General features: G+C 45.3%; 1 protein-coding gene across 1 annotated transcript; it reads left to right on the forward strand.

Annotated features, from left to right (window-relative positions):
- The first annotated feature begins 1,781 nt into the window (after nt 1-1,781).
- VIM (vimentin) lies at nt 1,782-10,213 on the forward strand. Its single transcript, XM_075746286.1, has 9 exons — nt 1,782-2,459; nt 2,667-2,727; nt 6,749-6,844; nt 6,959-7,120; nt 7,642-7,767; nt 8,483-8,703; nt 8,797-8,840; nt 9,252-9,337; nt 9,846-10,213. Exons 1-9 carry the CDS (start codon nt 1,918-1,920, stop codon nt 9,885-9,887), a joined length of 1,380 nt encoding a protein of 459 aa, XP_075602401.1. The 5' UTR covers nt 1,782-1,917; the 3' UTR covers nt 9,888-10,213.
- Nucleotides 10,214-16,124: the final 5,911 nt, after the last annotated feature.

Here is a 16,124-nt window from a genome sequence, read left to right on the forward strand (position 1 = left end):
ACAGTTTCCTTTACCAAAAAAAAAAAAAAAAAAAAGCAAAATAAAATAAATCCTTAATGAAATGTATGGGCTCTGATTCTTCCTCATAAGGTACAATACGTGAAGTACAATACCTGAAGTACAATAGCTGACTTCACCGTGAATTGGGATGTGAAGATTACCTTCCTCTCTGCCCACTGTTTGTGTTCAGAAGACAAATCACAATTTCCAGTGAGGATATTTGCTTCTGCAGGACTGCAAGTGAAAAAGAATTAAAAATCAATGGTAGTTTTGCATCCTGTAAGTGCTGAAGTAATACATTACAGACAATACCTCTACATTGTATCGGTCACTTCCATAGCAAAAAGGAAAAAGATGTCCCTCGCCTGATATGTCAGTGCAAGATTACAGAATATGCTTCGTGCTTTGGCCACCCAGGTTTTAAATTATCTAAATGACAGGGATACTGTCACCTCCCGTAGACAACTTCCGCGTTCATACTGAAAACACTCTGCTGCTACTCAGTCTTAAGTTTTTCTCTGTAAAATGTTATGCCATTGCTATTGCCCTCTGCTACCTACCTACATCATTCTTCTCTACTGCTAGTAGCCCCATTTCAATAGTAAAATTGCTCTTGAAACACTGGGATTTCCATCTGGCCTTTGAAGCTACATACAGAGGATATTTGTGGATCATGTCTAATGAATAAACACTATTTTACCAGGTGCTTTCCTAAGACTGATCGTGTGCCTACTGAAATTAATAGTGAAAATCTCTTGGGTACAACAGTGCAGAAACAAACCTTCATTAAAATCAAGCCTGTCACTATCCTAGTTACTAGAAGGATTGCATCGAGGAGCAAGATCCTGATTGCAGGTATTTCAATAATGTAGTATCCACTCTAAAAAATAGAGTTACTGCTGTGATTGTTGTTACAATAACGACAGAATTAAACCTTACTCGTGTAAATGCTCACCCAGCTATAGGGAAAACACATTTAGCCTGGAAATGTTGTGTCTTCAGCACAGAAGTAGGAGCTGAGATCGCTATCATGGGACGCAGCTAAAGAAGACAGAGATACATTATTTTTCTGCCTGTTTATTTTGGACATTTTGCAGCCCTTTGTGAATAGTTAGCATCACTCTTCTCCGATCTTACTCTCTTTCAGAAAGCTAAGAAAAGAAACAGGTTCTCAAAAAGATCGATAGATACATATATGGAGAGGTTTTTAATGTATGCATCCTGGGTTATTTGCAGTGTTTTGCCTGTCCCGTGGCATAGCATTAAACCTGCCAACCCTCCCTTGCCATCACCGCGCTGACTCTCACAGGGGGATAACGAGAGGCAAGGGAAAGCCCAGCGCCCGCTTCCGCCAAGCCGAGGACGCCGCTGCTGTCACCCCCGTCCTCCCCGGGCGCGCCGTGCCGTGCCGTGCCGTGCCGTGCCGGGGTTCTCCCCGCGCCCCCGGCCGCGGGCCACCGCCCCGCCGCGCCCTCCCCGCCACTTCCCCCGCCTCGGCGGCCGCCCTCCCGCAGCCCCGGGGAGAAGTCTGCCGGCCCTCGGGGCTCTGCCGTGCCGCCCCGACGCCGGGCCGAGCGGGGAAGGTAGGGGTGCTGCCCCTCTCCTCTGCCTCCGCCGCCCCGAGCCGCCCCGCACGACCGCCTTTGTGTCCGCGGCAGCGGCTGGCAGCCCCCCTCCCCGTTCCCCCCGTCCCCGGCGGCCTCCGCCCCCTCCCCGCGGGGCGAGGCGCGGCGGCGGGCGGCGCGGCGATTGGCGGCGGGCGGCGGGCGGGGCGGCGATTGGCGGGGCGGGCCCGGCGGCGGGCGGTGGCGCCCCATAAGAAGGGGCCCGGGCCGGGGCCACCGCCCTTCTTCGCCCGTCGCGTACTCGAGTCGCCCCGCTCCGCTCCCGGATTACAAAGCCCGCACCGCCGCAGCCATGAGCGTCAGCACCAAGAACTCCTCGTACCGCCGCATGTTCGGCGGGAGCAGCCGCCCCAGCACCGGCACCCGCTACATCACCTCCAGCAGCCGCTACTCGCTGGGCAGCTCCCTGCGGCCCAGCACCGCCCGGTACGTGTCCGCCTCGCCCGGCGGCATGTACGCCACCAAGACGACGTCGGTGCGGCTGCGGAGCAGCATGCCGCCCATGCGGCTCCACGACTCCGTGGACTTCTCCCTGGCCGACGCCATCAACACGGAGTTCAAGGCGAACCGCACCAACGAGAAGGTGGAGCTGCAGGAGCTCAACGACCGCTTCGCTAACTACATCGACAAGGTGCGCTTCCTGGAGCAGCAGAACAAGATTCTGCTGGCCGAGCTGGAGCAGCTCAAGGGCAAGGGCACGTCCCGCCTGGGCGACCTCTACGAGGAGGAGATGCGGGAGCTGCGCCGGCAGGTAGACCAGCTCACCAACGACAAGGCACGCGTGGAAGTGGAGCGGGACAACCTCGCCGACGACATTATGCGGCTGAGGGAGAAGTGAGTCTGCGAGAGGAGGGCGGGTTCGGGCTGGCGGCGCCTGGCGCTGTGTCGTCGTGTCGTGTCCCCGTCCCCCCCCCCGCTCCGCCCGCTGGCGCGGAGGCAGCCCCTGAGTATCCCGAGCTGGGCTGGGGGCGGCGGGAGGCTTGGGGGGGTATTTGGGGGGGGTCCCCCGCTTCCTCCTCACCGCTCTCTCTCCCCTTCCAGGTTGCAAGAGGAGATGCTGCAGCGGGAGGAGGCCGAGAACACCCTGCAGTCCTTCAGACAGGTTTGTGGGGGCTGGAGGGAGGGAGTTGTAGGAGAGGAGAGCCTGAGGTGGTGGTGGTGCCTGGGACGGGACGGTGGGACCGCGGGAGTTGGCTTTCCTCGCACAAAGGAATTCATTCCATCAGTTCTCAGGCAAACTCTCCTTGTTTTCTTTGGGGGGATGCTGCGGTCTGGGCGCGGGGGGGGGGGGGAACTATTGTCTTGCTTTATCCAAGTCTAGCCTGTGTTACAAAAAGTGCTCCGATGTGGAATCGCTTTCCGATCCAATAAAAGTGAAAGGGGGCCATCTGCTCGCTTGGCTGAAGGGTATTAATGGTTTCTATGGGATTCACCGTGGAATGCAGATACAGGCATTACGGCAAGTGTGGTGGCAGCAGATTGAAATAATAGATCCCTTTGTGTCGGAGGGGAGGGTGCAGTGGGCTGCATTCTTACTAAATGTGTAATGGTGCAGGCATATTTCTGTCAAAAAGTCTGTCATATATGGTGCAGTTTTTTACAGAACAGCGCCTTTTTAATTAACCACTTTGGTCGGTGCATTACTGGGCAACAGTTTCAAATTTAAAATTTTTCATATGGGTGTTGTCTGCTCGCAAGAAGTAGACAATTTGTTCCTTTGGGCAAGGTCACAGCAGTCAAGTCTGTCTCCTCTGGATGTCTGTTAAGAACTTAGAATTTAATCCTCTGTGAACAAAGATGTTAACATAGGAAACAAGTTGCATTAAAGTTTAGTCTCTGTAGGATGCTACAATGTTATCCAGATGAACTAAAACCTACCTGACAGCTAGAGGCAACTATGCAAACAGTGTTCAAAAAGCGTTAAACTCAGGTTTTCACTTGTGCAAAACCAGCTTTCAACTTGGATTAAGCCTTGTTTGGACTAGGAGATATTTAGGAATGTGCCTTCTCAAAACAAGGTCTCTTCCCTAAAACTGCTGGTGTGAAACAGCATTGCTAGCATTCCTCCCGGCTGGAAGTGACTGCCTTTATCTCCAGACAGCTGGGCACAGCCTGATTTTGTCCCAAAGCTCTTCATAAATGTTAGTAGACGTCACCATTCAGGAAATCATTGCTCGATTGTCAGTGTTTCCCCAGTGAGGCTTTTGACTACAGTATATAGTGTCTAAAGGAGCGCAGGTGTCTTCAGATAATGTGTGGAAACCAAGACACTTCCCATTCAGAGTCAGGGAATTCAGAGTCTCTGCTGGTGCTCTGGGGACAGAAGTTTGAAACAGAATAGTTTGAGATACTGCCTTAACTTCAGCTTCTGGTTTTTTGAGTGCTAAGCCAATTTAACATAGATGCAGATGCATTTAACTTAAATTTTAGAGAACCTAATCTATTCTGATTCGTTCCTGAGTTCAGTTGAAGGATTCTTTGACTTAATGCTGGCTCAAATGATCTTTAATACCTAATTGGCGCACTTCAAGGCGTGTCTATTTCAAACTAATTAAACTTTGTGAAAGCTCAAGGCTTGAAAGTGAACTTGGCTTTGTGCATATCCCACATGCATTACCCAGCTCTTACCTGCACTGGGGAGAGGGGTGGTTCTGCAGCTCAGCCTCCAGCAGATCTCCAGCAGTACAGTCAGAACTGGACCCGTTTAACCTCTTAAGGTGTAGCTTATGCATAAGAACTGCAAATCATTGTTAGTAGAAACACTACACTAGACTTATTCATGACATAACTGGTGCATGCTAGTGTTTTATTTGAACAACAGTAATATCTAATTTTTCCTTACCATGAAAGGGTAAGCTTAACATGCAAGTTTTGAAAACTAAATCTGTTGCAGTGTAAGTATTGTTCTCCTGCAAGTGAAATTAAATTCATAGAACACTAAAGCTGAAACATCCTGGTGTTCTTTCCATTGTAAAAAAATACACAGCTTTTTTTATTAAACCATTATGTTCTTGCACAGGAAAGTTGTAGACATGGATTTAGAGCACTTCAGCAGAGACTTTACTGTTCTGATGTAGCATCAAATTATACCTTCATTGTTTGGAAAAAAACCCCAAATATTTGAACTTAAACTTTATATTTCCAAAAGTTGCCTGCTTTTGAGACGGTTTAACTTAGATGTACTGAATTTTAATTTAATTCTTCTCCTGAACAAAGATGTGATTTTATTCATATGCTGAGGAGTGTACTACATAAAATAAACCTAAAGGTTTGGTGAGTTCTCTCCTTTGAGACAATACAAGCATTACAATTAGTAAGAAAGTTTTATTCACTACAGCATTGCCAGCTACTCTGGCAGCAAGGAATAGATCCTGAACTTATGACAAGACTAACAAGTCAGCTCCTGGTTGACATGAGGTTTGCCTGAAGTAAAAAGGAATGCTCAACCCCGCAAACTGTGACTGGCATTAAACAGTCTCCTGGGATAAAATCAACACGTAGTCCCATTGCATGCATGTATGCCTTACACTTTGTTTGCTCAGGCTACAAGTAGCTTATTTATGTGGCTCTCCATACACCTAGGAAATACAGATACACTGATTCTTCACTTCCTAACTTAATGATAATGTATATAGTAAAATGCAGACCGTATATTTGAAATGTCTTCAATTTAAGATGCTTTCAATTTATTATAAGCTACTAAAAATCCTGTAGCTGTTCAATAAAAAATAATAGTCTTCTAGATGCAGATTTCTGTAAAATCCACTGGAAACTTTGTGGATGTTTGTCTAGTTGTGTAACCATGTTAGGTCATAGCCATGTTATTTCCTGACAGAAGGATCTTCAGGTTTTTTGGAGGAGAAAAAAACAAATTAAGGAATTCTTTCTCTGAATTGAAAAACAGAGCTGATATGAACTGTGGGTGTAAAACTGGAGTTGATAGGGAAGTTGTGGAATAACGCCTCAAAGGGGTGTTTTGCTGGATAAAGAAAACAGAAGAATTCTTCTGGAGCAAGAACCTTACCCCAGAGTAGGAGTGATCCAAGGAATGGCTTTCTAGGAGTCTCAAGAAAACACTCCTTATTTCAAAGGTGACATAATAGTGAGAACTGCTGATTAGGAATGTTTATGCTTTGGGTGAATCTAAAAGAGCTTTAGAGTAAGCTGTGAAAACCTGATACGTTACTACCATGTGCACATAAGCATGTAGCTGGGTATGTAACCAGTACGAAAGGAACAATCCTCCCCTTTGCAAAGGAATTGTTTTACTTGCACATTTAAAATGTAAGAAGCTACCAATCAATGTTTAGTCTTAAGTTATGTTTTTAACTAATTCAGGCTGCTCCCATGTAACATTCATGGCCTATCTTCTGTTGTGCCTTAAATGAATTTTTGCTGTTGATTAAGACTATCTCTGTCCAGCAAAAGGTGGAGTCTTTGCCAGCTAATGTGAGGGTGTAGGCAGTGATGACTAACTCAATTTGCGTTTATGCTCATACCTTCTCTTTCTCAAGGGAGAACTGTCGAACCACTTGGAGAAGTAAAAGCTTGCAGTTCATATATGTAACCTCACTAGCTTTACAAGCATGCTTTCAAGCTGTGGTCTGTAGAACCAAAGGGCTCTGTGGTTGATCACCAAAGAGTCTGTAAGGAAAAAAAACTAAGAAATTAAGCCCACTGATAGGCATGTAGGCACATGGGTTGCACTTCTAAGCCCCACTGGAAAAAAATGGAAGTCTGCAAATTACAAGACTAACTTTTTCAGTGTAGTCAAGGTAAAAGAGTTTATTGCTGGCTCGTGACCCAAGTATCTGCTTAATCTTCAAGCAGGATTTACACCCACTGTGATCTGCGAGCTCTTGATCGTGTTTAGCAATACGTTGGCAAAGATGAAGTCATCTACATATGCTGTGTAGTTCCTAAAACCACAGTGAAGGTTCATATTGTGCCCCTGACGCTAGGGTAGGAGGTGGCAAAAAGATAGAGGTTTTTCCCAAGTCTTGATTTCATACTGTCTGGCTAAGAAGCTTGGATGTATCATCAGCCTGTATGCTACTGAACTTGCTGTAAAAGACTTCTCTGCATCGCTTGTAAGATTGCTAATTATTCTTCTCTCTGGTCAGGATGTTGACAATGCCTCTCTGGCACGTCTTGATCTTGAGCGCAAAGTTGAGTCCCTGCAAGAGGAGATTGTCTTCTTGAAGAAGCTTCATGATGAGGTAAGTTGAATAATGAGGTCTGTGATTAGGTGCTGACAGTCTAGTGAGCAAATAAGCTCTTCACTGGTTCTAGCCCAGAGTCCCAGTAACACCAAGTGTCTCCTTCTCTCTAAGGAAATCCGAGAACTGCAGGCCCAACTCCAGGAACAGCACATCCAAATCGATATGGATGTTTCTAAGCCTGATCTTACTGCTGCCCTGCGTGATGTTCGTCAACAGTATGAAAGCGTTGCTGCTAAGAATCTTCAGGAAGCTGAAGAGTGGTACAAGTCCAAAGTAAGTAAAATCTGTTCAGATGCATCAGGCACTCAAACGAACTGTAGATAACAGCTTTGCTGTAGCACTTGGTGTTCCCTGTGTCTCTACTGGACACGAACACAGCCATGGCACAGGGTCTTCTTTAAACTCCTCGTCTGGGAAGAGTACAGCTGAGAACATGACTTTGTGCCATAGGCACAGCATCAAAGTAATGGATTCGTACTTGGAGTCCTTCCTATGCTTGTAACTGAAAGCAGATGTTAGATGAAATACTGGAGAAAGGAGTGAATGAATGGGTGGGTGAAAAAATGGTGAAAAGATGGGAAACATACAGGGTAGGGAAACAAATATGAAACATTTAACTGTGAATTCCAATTTAACCATTAGAACTAAAAAGCATTTTAAGAGTAATGCTAATATTTGTTTCAGGTGTTAGAGCTTGTAATGGTTTCACTCGCCCTCAAATGCTGTGCCCTAAAAAAGTCTGTTATGCCATTTCTGTTGAAGTGTTATGCTAACCAAACTGGGGATTTCCACAGTTTGCAGATCTCTCCGAAGCTGCTAATAGGAACAACGATGCCCTGCGCCAGGCCAAACAAGAAGCTAACGAATACCGCAGACAGATTCAGTCCCTCACCTGCGAAGTTGATGCCCTCAAGGGAAGCGTAAGTAGAAAAGAGCAGTTGTTGGGACATTCTTTGCAGCTTTAAGCATTGCACTGCAGTTTAATTGTTGATAGAGATGTGAATGCAGCTGATCTCCCGTGCAATACAGCAGCATATCAGTACTTTTTTTGAAACAGATGCTATAGGTTCAATTTGCCTGCATGCACTACAGCGCACTGCTTAGATTGATATACTTAAGGTGTGAACAATGAGTTCATTCCCTTGCTATACTCTTCACTGTTTATGTAACACTTTCAGGAAGTGTTTATGGCTTGTCTGTCAGGTACAGCTGAAGCTATATAAAAAGCTGGAGGAGCAGTGGAAACAAGGTGCAAATCTTGCTGTTGCCAGATACCTGACTTTCTCAAAGGCTGGCTTGAAATGGATTTAACATAGTGCACCTGCAAATCCCCTCAGTGAGGACTGCCTGCATGCTGACTCTTACTGCATGCGTTGGACCTTTGCAAGGGATTGCTTTGCCACCTCGTAGAATGAATATGTAGCACACCTCAGATCAAGTAGCAGAATAACCTGCCTTGACTTTGCAAGGGGAAGATAAGGAGGTGATGAATTTGGGACACGTCTGAGCACTTTTCTGAAAGGGTGCTATTGTACCTCAAGTTCACTTCTTTAAAAAAAAAATAATCTAAGGGTCTTGAAGATGGGGAAGAGTGGCTGAACTGCAGCAGTGCTTGACTTCATTATTCTCTTCCAGAATGAATCTCTGGAGCGCCAAATGCGTGAAATGGAGGAGAATTTTGCTGTTGAAGCTGCTAACTACCAAGACACTATTGGCCGTCTGCAGGATGAGATTCAGAACATGAAGGAAGAAATGGCTCGCCATCTCCGTGAGTACCAGGACCTGCTGAATGTAAAGATGGCTCTTGATATTGAGATTGCCACCTACAGAAAACTGCTGGAGGGTGAAGAGAGCAGGTAAAAATCACATGCAGATGCTTTTCTAAACAGCAGTTACTAGAAGACACTCTATACCGATGTCTGACTTTATCCATTTCTTTTTTCCTTCAGGATTAATATGCCTATTCCAACCTTTGCTTCTTTGAACCTGAGAGGTAAGCCGTTTCTGCTACTTCCGTTTAGACAGCTGTTCCAGCGTTAGCAAAAGTGTCCTGGATAGTTCCTTTTACTCTAGCGTTGGAACTTGTATAAATGCAGTTGCATGTGAATGTTTTTCTTAGATATAACTACAATATGTGCAATTACTTGATCTTAGATGAGGGGAGCTACTTTGTTCCTGGGCACAGATATTTTTAAATATCAGTATATAGTGAGTTATTGGTTTAGCTGTTTGAAGGTGCTTTAAGGGGAATAGGGAGAAAATGGGGATTAGCTTATCCAGAGCATCACACTTCTTCATATACTAAATTTGGGTTCTGAAAGTGGACGCTAAAGTCTGTTACACTTCATGCCTTTGAGGAGGTACTTCATCTACGCTATTGGTAATAATACATTTTCTCCTGCAGAAACCAACATTGAGTCTCAGCCAATAGTTGACACTCACTCAAAGAGGACACTTCTAATTAAGACTGTCGAAACCAGAGATGGACAGGTTGGTGTTAATTTTGATTTTTTTTCTATATCACAGCTGGTTACCTTAAAATACCTTAAGTTTGTCTACTGGTCAGTGCAGTCTGTATATGGTAGTAAGTATTGAGTAGAACAGCATCTGGCAGTACAAGCTGCATGGCTGAACATAAAGATGTAGCAAACAGGCTTCTGTGGACACAATCACAAAATTCATCTGATAGTGGCTGACAGTGACTGGTGTAGTGAGTATTTAAGTTCAGCTGAGTTAGGAAGTTCTCAAAAGATTTCTCACATCACCTGAAAAAAAGATGCGGTAGTAGACAGAGGTACTTGTTTGGGACAAGATACTGTTTTCAGACTGTCAAAGCTTAATAGGTTTCTGCACACTATTTACTGATAAGAACTTCTCGTAAGTGAGAGTTTATATCCATTTGTTCACATTTCTGTAGTACTGGATGTTCCAATTCAAACTCTAAAAAAACCAACAATCTTACTACTAAAACTTAATGCAAGTGTCTCTTTTTCAACAGGTTATTAATGAAACTTCCCAGCATCACGATGACTTGGAGTAAAGCTGAAGTGAAATGCATACTTATTAATGCAGGAGAAATTCTTACCAGCAAGGTTTAAAAAGTCCCATGTCTTAAAGGAAGAAACAGCTTTCAAGTGCCTTTCTGCAGTTTTTCCATGAGCGCAAGATGATTATGCTAGGAAATAGGTCTTAGATCTTGCAAACTGACTCTCCCTGAAGGATTAGAGTTTACAATGGAGTCTAGTTTACAAATAGCAATATCTTGTGCTGCAATACTGTTTTTAAGTATCTGAATTCAATAAAACTGCTTTTTCCAGCACAGTATGAGCAACCTGTCGCTACTTCAATAAATCTTTGGAAAATGGCTCTTGATGTGTTCTAATTTGTTAACTTTATGACTTTGTGGAAAGCCATAACAATGTAATGCTGGAATTACTATACGGTTGACATCTCCAGTACTGGTGGTGTGGAATGCTGTTTTTTTCAGTTTAACTAGATAAACTGTCTTACTCATTTACTGCTTAGGTTTTGAAACCAACTAAAATGGACTATAACTGGCAGATGCATAATGTATTATGATATTTCTTATCACTTGAATAAAATATGCTACTTCAAGCTAATAAAAATTAATCTTGCTTCTATATACTAGTTATCCCAGTTACTAAGCACTAAGAATGCCCAAAATACCTCAGAACTTGCCTCTAAAACATAGTCATTAAGTAGCTGTGAAATAGTTTATGCAAGCCCTTATCTGAGACAGCACCTTTGCAAACTTAACAGCTGACTTGATGCATTGACTTCATTTTCCAGGAAATACTAGTTTCCACAGGCTTGTCTGTGTTACAGAAGGTAAATAAAGATGGAGTGGGGGTTAGGAGAGGTATTTAAAGGGAATACATAGAATAACTTGCCTTACTGGTGACTTGATTCTAGCATTTAATTCCCTTTAAAAAAGGAGAGCCACCATGCTTGGTGTTCTCTGCTGAACATCAGTCTAGGTGCAGCAGAAGGGGAAGAGAAAGCTCTCGTCTGGCCTGCCATAATCTTCTGGGAGGAAGCAGTGAAAGGTTGAAGTCCTCTGAATGTTTAAAAGAGAAACTTTCTATTTTTTTTTGTTTTCTGCAGAGCAAGATACTTCCCAAATTAAAACACTGTCACAACCTCAGCACAGCTCTTGCTGTGCAAAAGTAGTTACTCTGTTCTGCATCATTCCTCCTGTACTCCTGCTTCCTGTGAGCTTTCACCCATGTACAATTTTTGTGGAATGAGTAAGTGGGAACTGGAGTTGTTCAGCAATTATGGATTGCATTCAGTGCTTGTTCAAGGTAATGGTAGTAGTTCTGTGTTGTACAGATGCTCTCACCAGCATGGGAACTGATCAGCAAGAAAAACGTATTTTTTCTTCTAGATAACTTGTTATCCCCATTGGATAGGCATTAAAAATTTTTTTTTTTTTTCATTTGTCTCAGTTCTTCCTTCGCTTTAGTGCATGACTAACCAAATGCAGTGCAGGCACTGGAGTGAGGGGGCAGTAGGAGCCCACTTTTGTCATCGCATTGTCTGCAGCACCGGGTTAGGAGATCTGCAGCTGGGAGGCTGAGGAGGGAGGTAGGCAGGGCTCTGCTGAAACCCTCTACAGCTCAGACACGCAGGTATCCTGCAACCTGGAGGTAGGGGCCAAGGCGCGATTGCAGTTTACATCTTTGAACCTCCCAGGGAGAAGCGCTGAAGCTGTTCTTCACAGAACAAAAGCACCTGATTTTTCAAACAAGGTGTGATGATGCTGTTCCTATCCTGCTTTTCTCTAGGAAGTGTTCACAGGGGACTTCAACCTCTCACTTCCACCTCCTGGCAGGCCAGAGGGGAGTTTTCTCTTCCCTGTTACACTGCACTTGGGCTGATGTTCAGTGAAGCACACAAATCCATTAGGCTGGGATATGTGTCTGTCCAGCGCGGTGCTTTAGATGCGCACCTGAGAGCAAAGTCCTGCAGCTGGTCCTGTGTTTGTTCTGGTGACTCCTCCATGCAAAAGGGCCAGCAGTGACTGAGGAGAGTGCCTGGATGCAAATCCCTGCTACAGCTTGCTGCAAAGCAGAATGGATTCAACCTGGTCTACACTCTGGTAAGTGGGATAGCCTCGCTAAAAAGTGACAGAGTTAAGCTAGCCTCTTTCATGCTGTGGAGGTTACAGACACCACGTTTGCTACTACCTATCAACATCCAGAATGATAAAAAAAGCACAAATAAGCTTGCACGGGAGATGCTTTCTGTGATACTGACAGCTCTGGGTGTTTGCAATAGCTAGTTTTGAACACTTAGTAGGCATGGCTGTCTACAACCTTTCAGGATAAGAGTGGGGCAAGGTCCTGATGTCCTGCCTATTGCAGATAACTGAAGTCTTTTTCGGGATCCAGTTGCTGAAAAGGTTGGGCCAATGCTTAGCATCATCTCTTGCAGCTGAAGCAGTGTGGGAACCCTAGGTAATGGCATCTGGCAGCGCGTGGGCAGGGAGGGCCACCTCCAAGGGGGGACGGTGGGGACCATCGATGGGTCTGGGCAGAGACCCGCGGCACAGCATGCTCTCTGAAATGCACGTCGACGGCTGGAGGTTACCTGAATTGTGGTAGGCTTTCAGATGTCGCTTCTCCCTCTGCTGCCAGCGACCCGGCTCGCTGCTTTCTGTCACCTTTGATCGCTTCACCCAGCAGATGAAAGAAGTGACTGTATCCAGCACTGACAGTACAGCAAAGGCATTATTCCTGGCTCTTTCATGTTCGAGGTTACTCAGAGCAGAGAGAAGCACGTGGCAGAGCTTTCAACCCTGGGAATAAATAGAAAAATAAATAAAAATAAAACCTAGTTGCCAAGGGGATAGGAAGATTGCAGGAAGCCTGCAAAGCCTGCACTCTGTGTGCGTGTGAGCGTACCCTCATGGGAGAAAGGAGAGTGGATGGTGACTGTAAACTCAGTGTTTGATCTAGGTGCACCAGGCTTATACTCACATATAATCGCCGAAAGCTGCTTAGTGCTGAGCCAGCAGCTGACCTCAAAACTGTATTTCACATGCTAATAACTGCAGGCGGCAGCCGTACCGAGTGGGGCAGCCCCTGCCAGTAGCCGGGCCTTGTCCTGCCCTCCAACGAGCACCGTGCAGCTGCTCCAGCAGCTCCCCAGGGCTGAGCTTCCTCACCTGCTGAGTGACTGGTGCCCACGACAGTCACCAGGTCCTTGTACGGTGAGTAACAGAGGTTACAGCTAAAGACAACAAAAGCTTTTTTTTTTTTTTGGTAAATGTTGATCTCCATCAAGACCTTCAGTCCATTCCAAGTAACCCAGGCAGAACTGATTTTGCTTAAGTCACTTCTGCCACATCATGAAATCCCTTACATGGTGACTATCTCCAAATGTGTGAGCTGGACCCACAGTGAATAATATTAATCCTCCAGATAATTAAGAGTCCTCATATTTAGTCTATTTTGCTTCATGTAGCCAGCTTGCTTTCCCTTCCTTTTCTTTTTTTTTTTTTTTTTTTAATAATCCTGCAAAATATGGAAACTGTTAGCAAAGACTCCATATTCCAAGCCCCTGGGAACATGTAACTAATGCATTTCTTCTGCAATCCAGTTTGTATGCTTTAGTACACAGCAAATTTACTCCCTCTTTTTCTTTCTTTCTCTTTCTTTCTCTTTCCTTCCTTCCTTCCTTCCTTCTTTCCTTCCTTCCTTCCTTCCTCTTTCTCTTTCTCTTTCTCCTTCTCTTTCTCTTTCTCTTTCTCTTTCTCTTTCTCTTTCTCTTTCTCTTTCTCTTTCTCTTTCTCTTTCTCTTTCTTTCTCTTTCTCTTTCTCTTTCTCTTTCTCTTTCTCTTTCTCTTTCTCTCTCTTTCTCTTTCTCCTTCTCTTTCTCTCCTTTCTCTTTGCTTCACTTCATCCCTCTCTCTGTCTTCTGTTTCAGTGTTGAGCAGTTTCTTGGCTCACAAAGAGTGCCCTCAGTCCTGGCCCGACCAAAGGCTCTTGCCTTCTCTCTTCTCCTCCCCGTGACAGCTCTTTTCGGCTGTTACATCTCTAAATGACTCTGGTCCTTTCACTGCTGGCATACTGTGCTCCATAGGAACATCTGTATTTTTTAAATGCACAGAAAAAAAAAAAAATCATAGAATAATTTAGGTTGGAAAAGACCTTTAAGATCACCGAGTGAAACTGTTAACCTAGCACTGCCAAGTCCATCACTAAACCATGTCCCTAAGTGCCACATCTACAGGTCTTTTAAATACCTCCAGGGATGGTGACTCAACCACTTCCCTGGGTTGAGGAGAAAAAAAGAAGCTATGGGAAATAGCTGCAAGACTGCTCTGAGGTCCTGAAAGCTTGGTTTAAATGTGAGGTTTAGAGAACTCGGGACACTTTGGATGAGGACTGAAGGCAGCATCCAGCAGCGGTGGTGGTAGGGTGGTGGCATCACTGTGCCTCAGGCTGCAGGGTGCTGCCCCACGACACCAAGCTGGCCCACAGACTGTCAGGCATCTGGGCTCCTTGAGCAAAGCCACGGAAGCACCCAAGGAACTGAGACCTTCAGAAACCTGTTTATAGGAAACTGTTCAGCCTAGTCTGGTGAAACCTCCAAAGTGGGGTCTGGGCCAAATTTCACCATGCCAGGCAGGGTGCCCAGTTCTGCGGGTGATTAGGGCACTTAATGGGGCTCATTCTCAAAGTCCTATTTGTAGGTGCAAAATCCCACATGTAAGTGGGTTACCAGGCACTTTGGGATTGGCCTGTTCTCCCATTAATCAATTAAAACATATCCCATAGACTCTCAATCACCTTTAGTCATCCACAGAACATGGAGAAACTTGTGGCTGTTGGTGGCAGTCACCAAGGACCCATGCCGTGCGAGATCACGTCCTGCTGGGGCACACCTGGTGCTGGGAGGCTCCTGCTCCCAGCCAGGGCTTGCCTATGCCAACTGGTGGACGGGGAGGTGCGCAGGGGATATGAATTCCCACATTTGGAGAGGATGAGCAGCTGAGTGGCTGGATAGAGAATCTCACTGGTGCTTTAACAGCAGGTAAGTATCCGAGATTTTATTTGCAAATCCTTCCGCAGGGGAAGGGAAGCCTGGATATTACTGAAAATGTTAGAGTCATTTGCATAAAATAAACTGCTCTAACAGACATTTGCTTGAGTGCAGTCACTCATGCAGAATTAGGAAGTGCCAAAAATAAAATTACATCTTCAATCTTCATTTGGTTCCTTTGTGCTCATGCATAATGCTATGGATTTCAGCTGCAAGCTCATGGACCTTGTCTCATGCAGTGCACATACCTGACAGTACTTCAGGAACCACCACCACTCACTGCTAGAGCATTTTCAGACCTCCTGTGTGTGTGTGTTTCCCCAGTTTACTTATCTGCTTTAAAGAGTCTGAATTTTTGATTTCCTCTAGGAAATTAAATTACCCTCTAGGGTACTCTCTGCTGTTCTTTGGCAAGAAGTGGGCTATTATCCACCCTGTTTCACACATGGGGCCATGGAGCACAGGAGTCAAGCCCAGAAGCAGAAGCTAACCTTTGGGGTCCAGCGAGAGTTTGGTTAGTGCTATATACTTTTAAAGAACACACTCACTGATTTCAGGTCCAGGTACTTTGCCAGTCTGGATCTCAGATCAAGTTCGCACAAAATGAAGCTCAGACTTTCAGAGATACCAAATGCAAAGCATGGTTCAAGTGAAATTCCCAGCCTCAGCCAGGAAAGCTATAGCACAAGCAGGAAAAAATTCCAGTTCTTCAACATGGTGTAGAGCTACTTTAACCATGAGCCCTTCTCTCCCTACAGCATTCCTCATTCCACATTTCCCTTCTGCAATAAAGGCAGCGATGCTCTTGCTAACAGGCCCTCTCGCAACCCAGTCCAAGGTCATTCCCCAGGCCCATGAACTTCCCAGAGGTAAAAGCTGCTTCTGGGCTTCAGTTTGCAGCAGCCAAACTCATTGCTTCAGAAAAGGGCAAGTCTGCAGCAGCCAAATCTCTGCACAGCGGTGTGTAATAGTTTCCATACAAACTCCTCAGCCTGACATTTTCGGCTGGTTTCTTTTTCAGAGACGTATTGCAGCTGTCTCCCTGTGGTGGGTTACAAGAACTGCAAGGGGAAGACAGCTTGTATGGAGCAGTTCTCCTCTCTGATGGAGCCTGGACTGCGTGCTGTACCTTGCAGGATGGTATGGCCACAAAGGGAAGAGACACAGCTTTCTCTAAGAATTGTTCTGCAGTTATTTTCTGCTACTG

This window comes from Balearica regulorum, chromosome 2, assembly GCF_011004875.1.
Source record: "Balearica regulorum gibbericeps isolate bBalReg1 chromosome 2, bBalReg1.pri, whole genome shotgun sequence".
NCBI lineage: Eukaryota > Metazoa > Chordata > Aves > Gruiformes > Gruidae > Balearica > Balearica regulorum.

Coding starts and splice junctions, on each gene's coding strand:
- VIM (XM_075746286.1), top strand. CDS start 1,918: ATGAGCGTCAGCACCAAGAACTCCTCGTACCGCCGCATGTTCGGCGGG. Junction 2,460..2,666: donor ATTATGCGGCTGAGGGAGAA/GTGAGTCTGCGA, acceptor CTCCCCTTCCAG/GTTGCAAGAGGAGATGCTGC. Junction 8,704..8,796: donor CTGGAGGGTGAAGAGAGCAG/GTAAAAATCACA, acceptor TTTTTCCTTCAG/GATTAATATGCCTATTCCAA.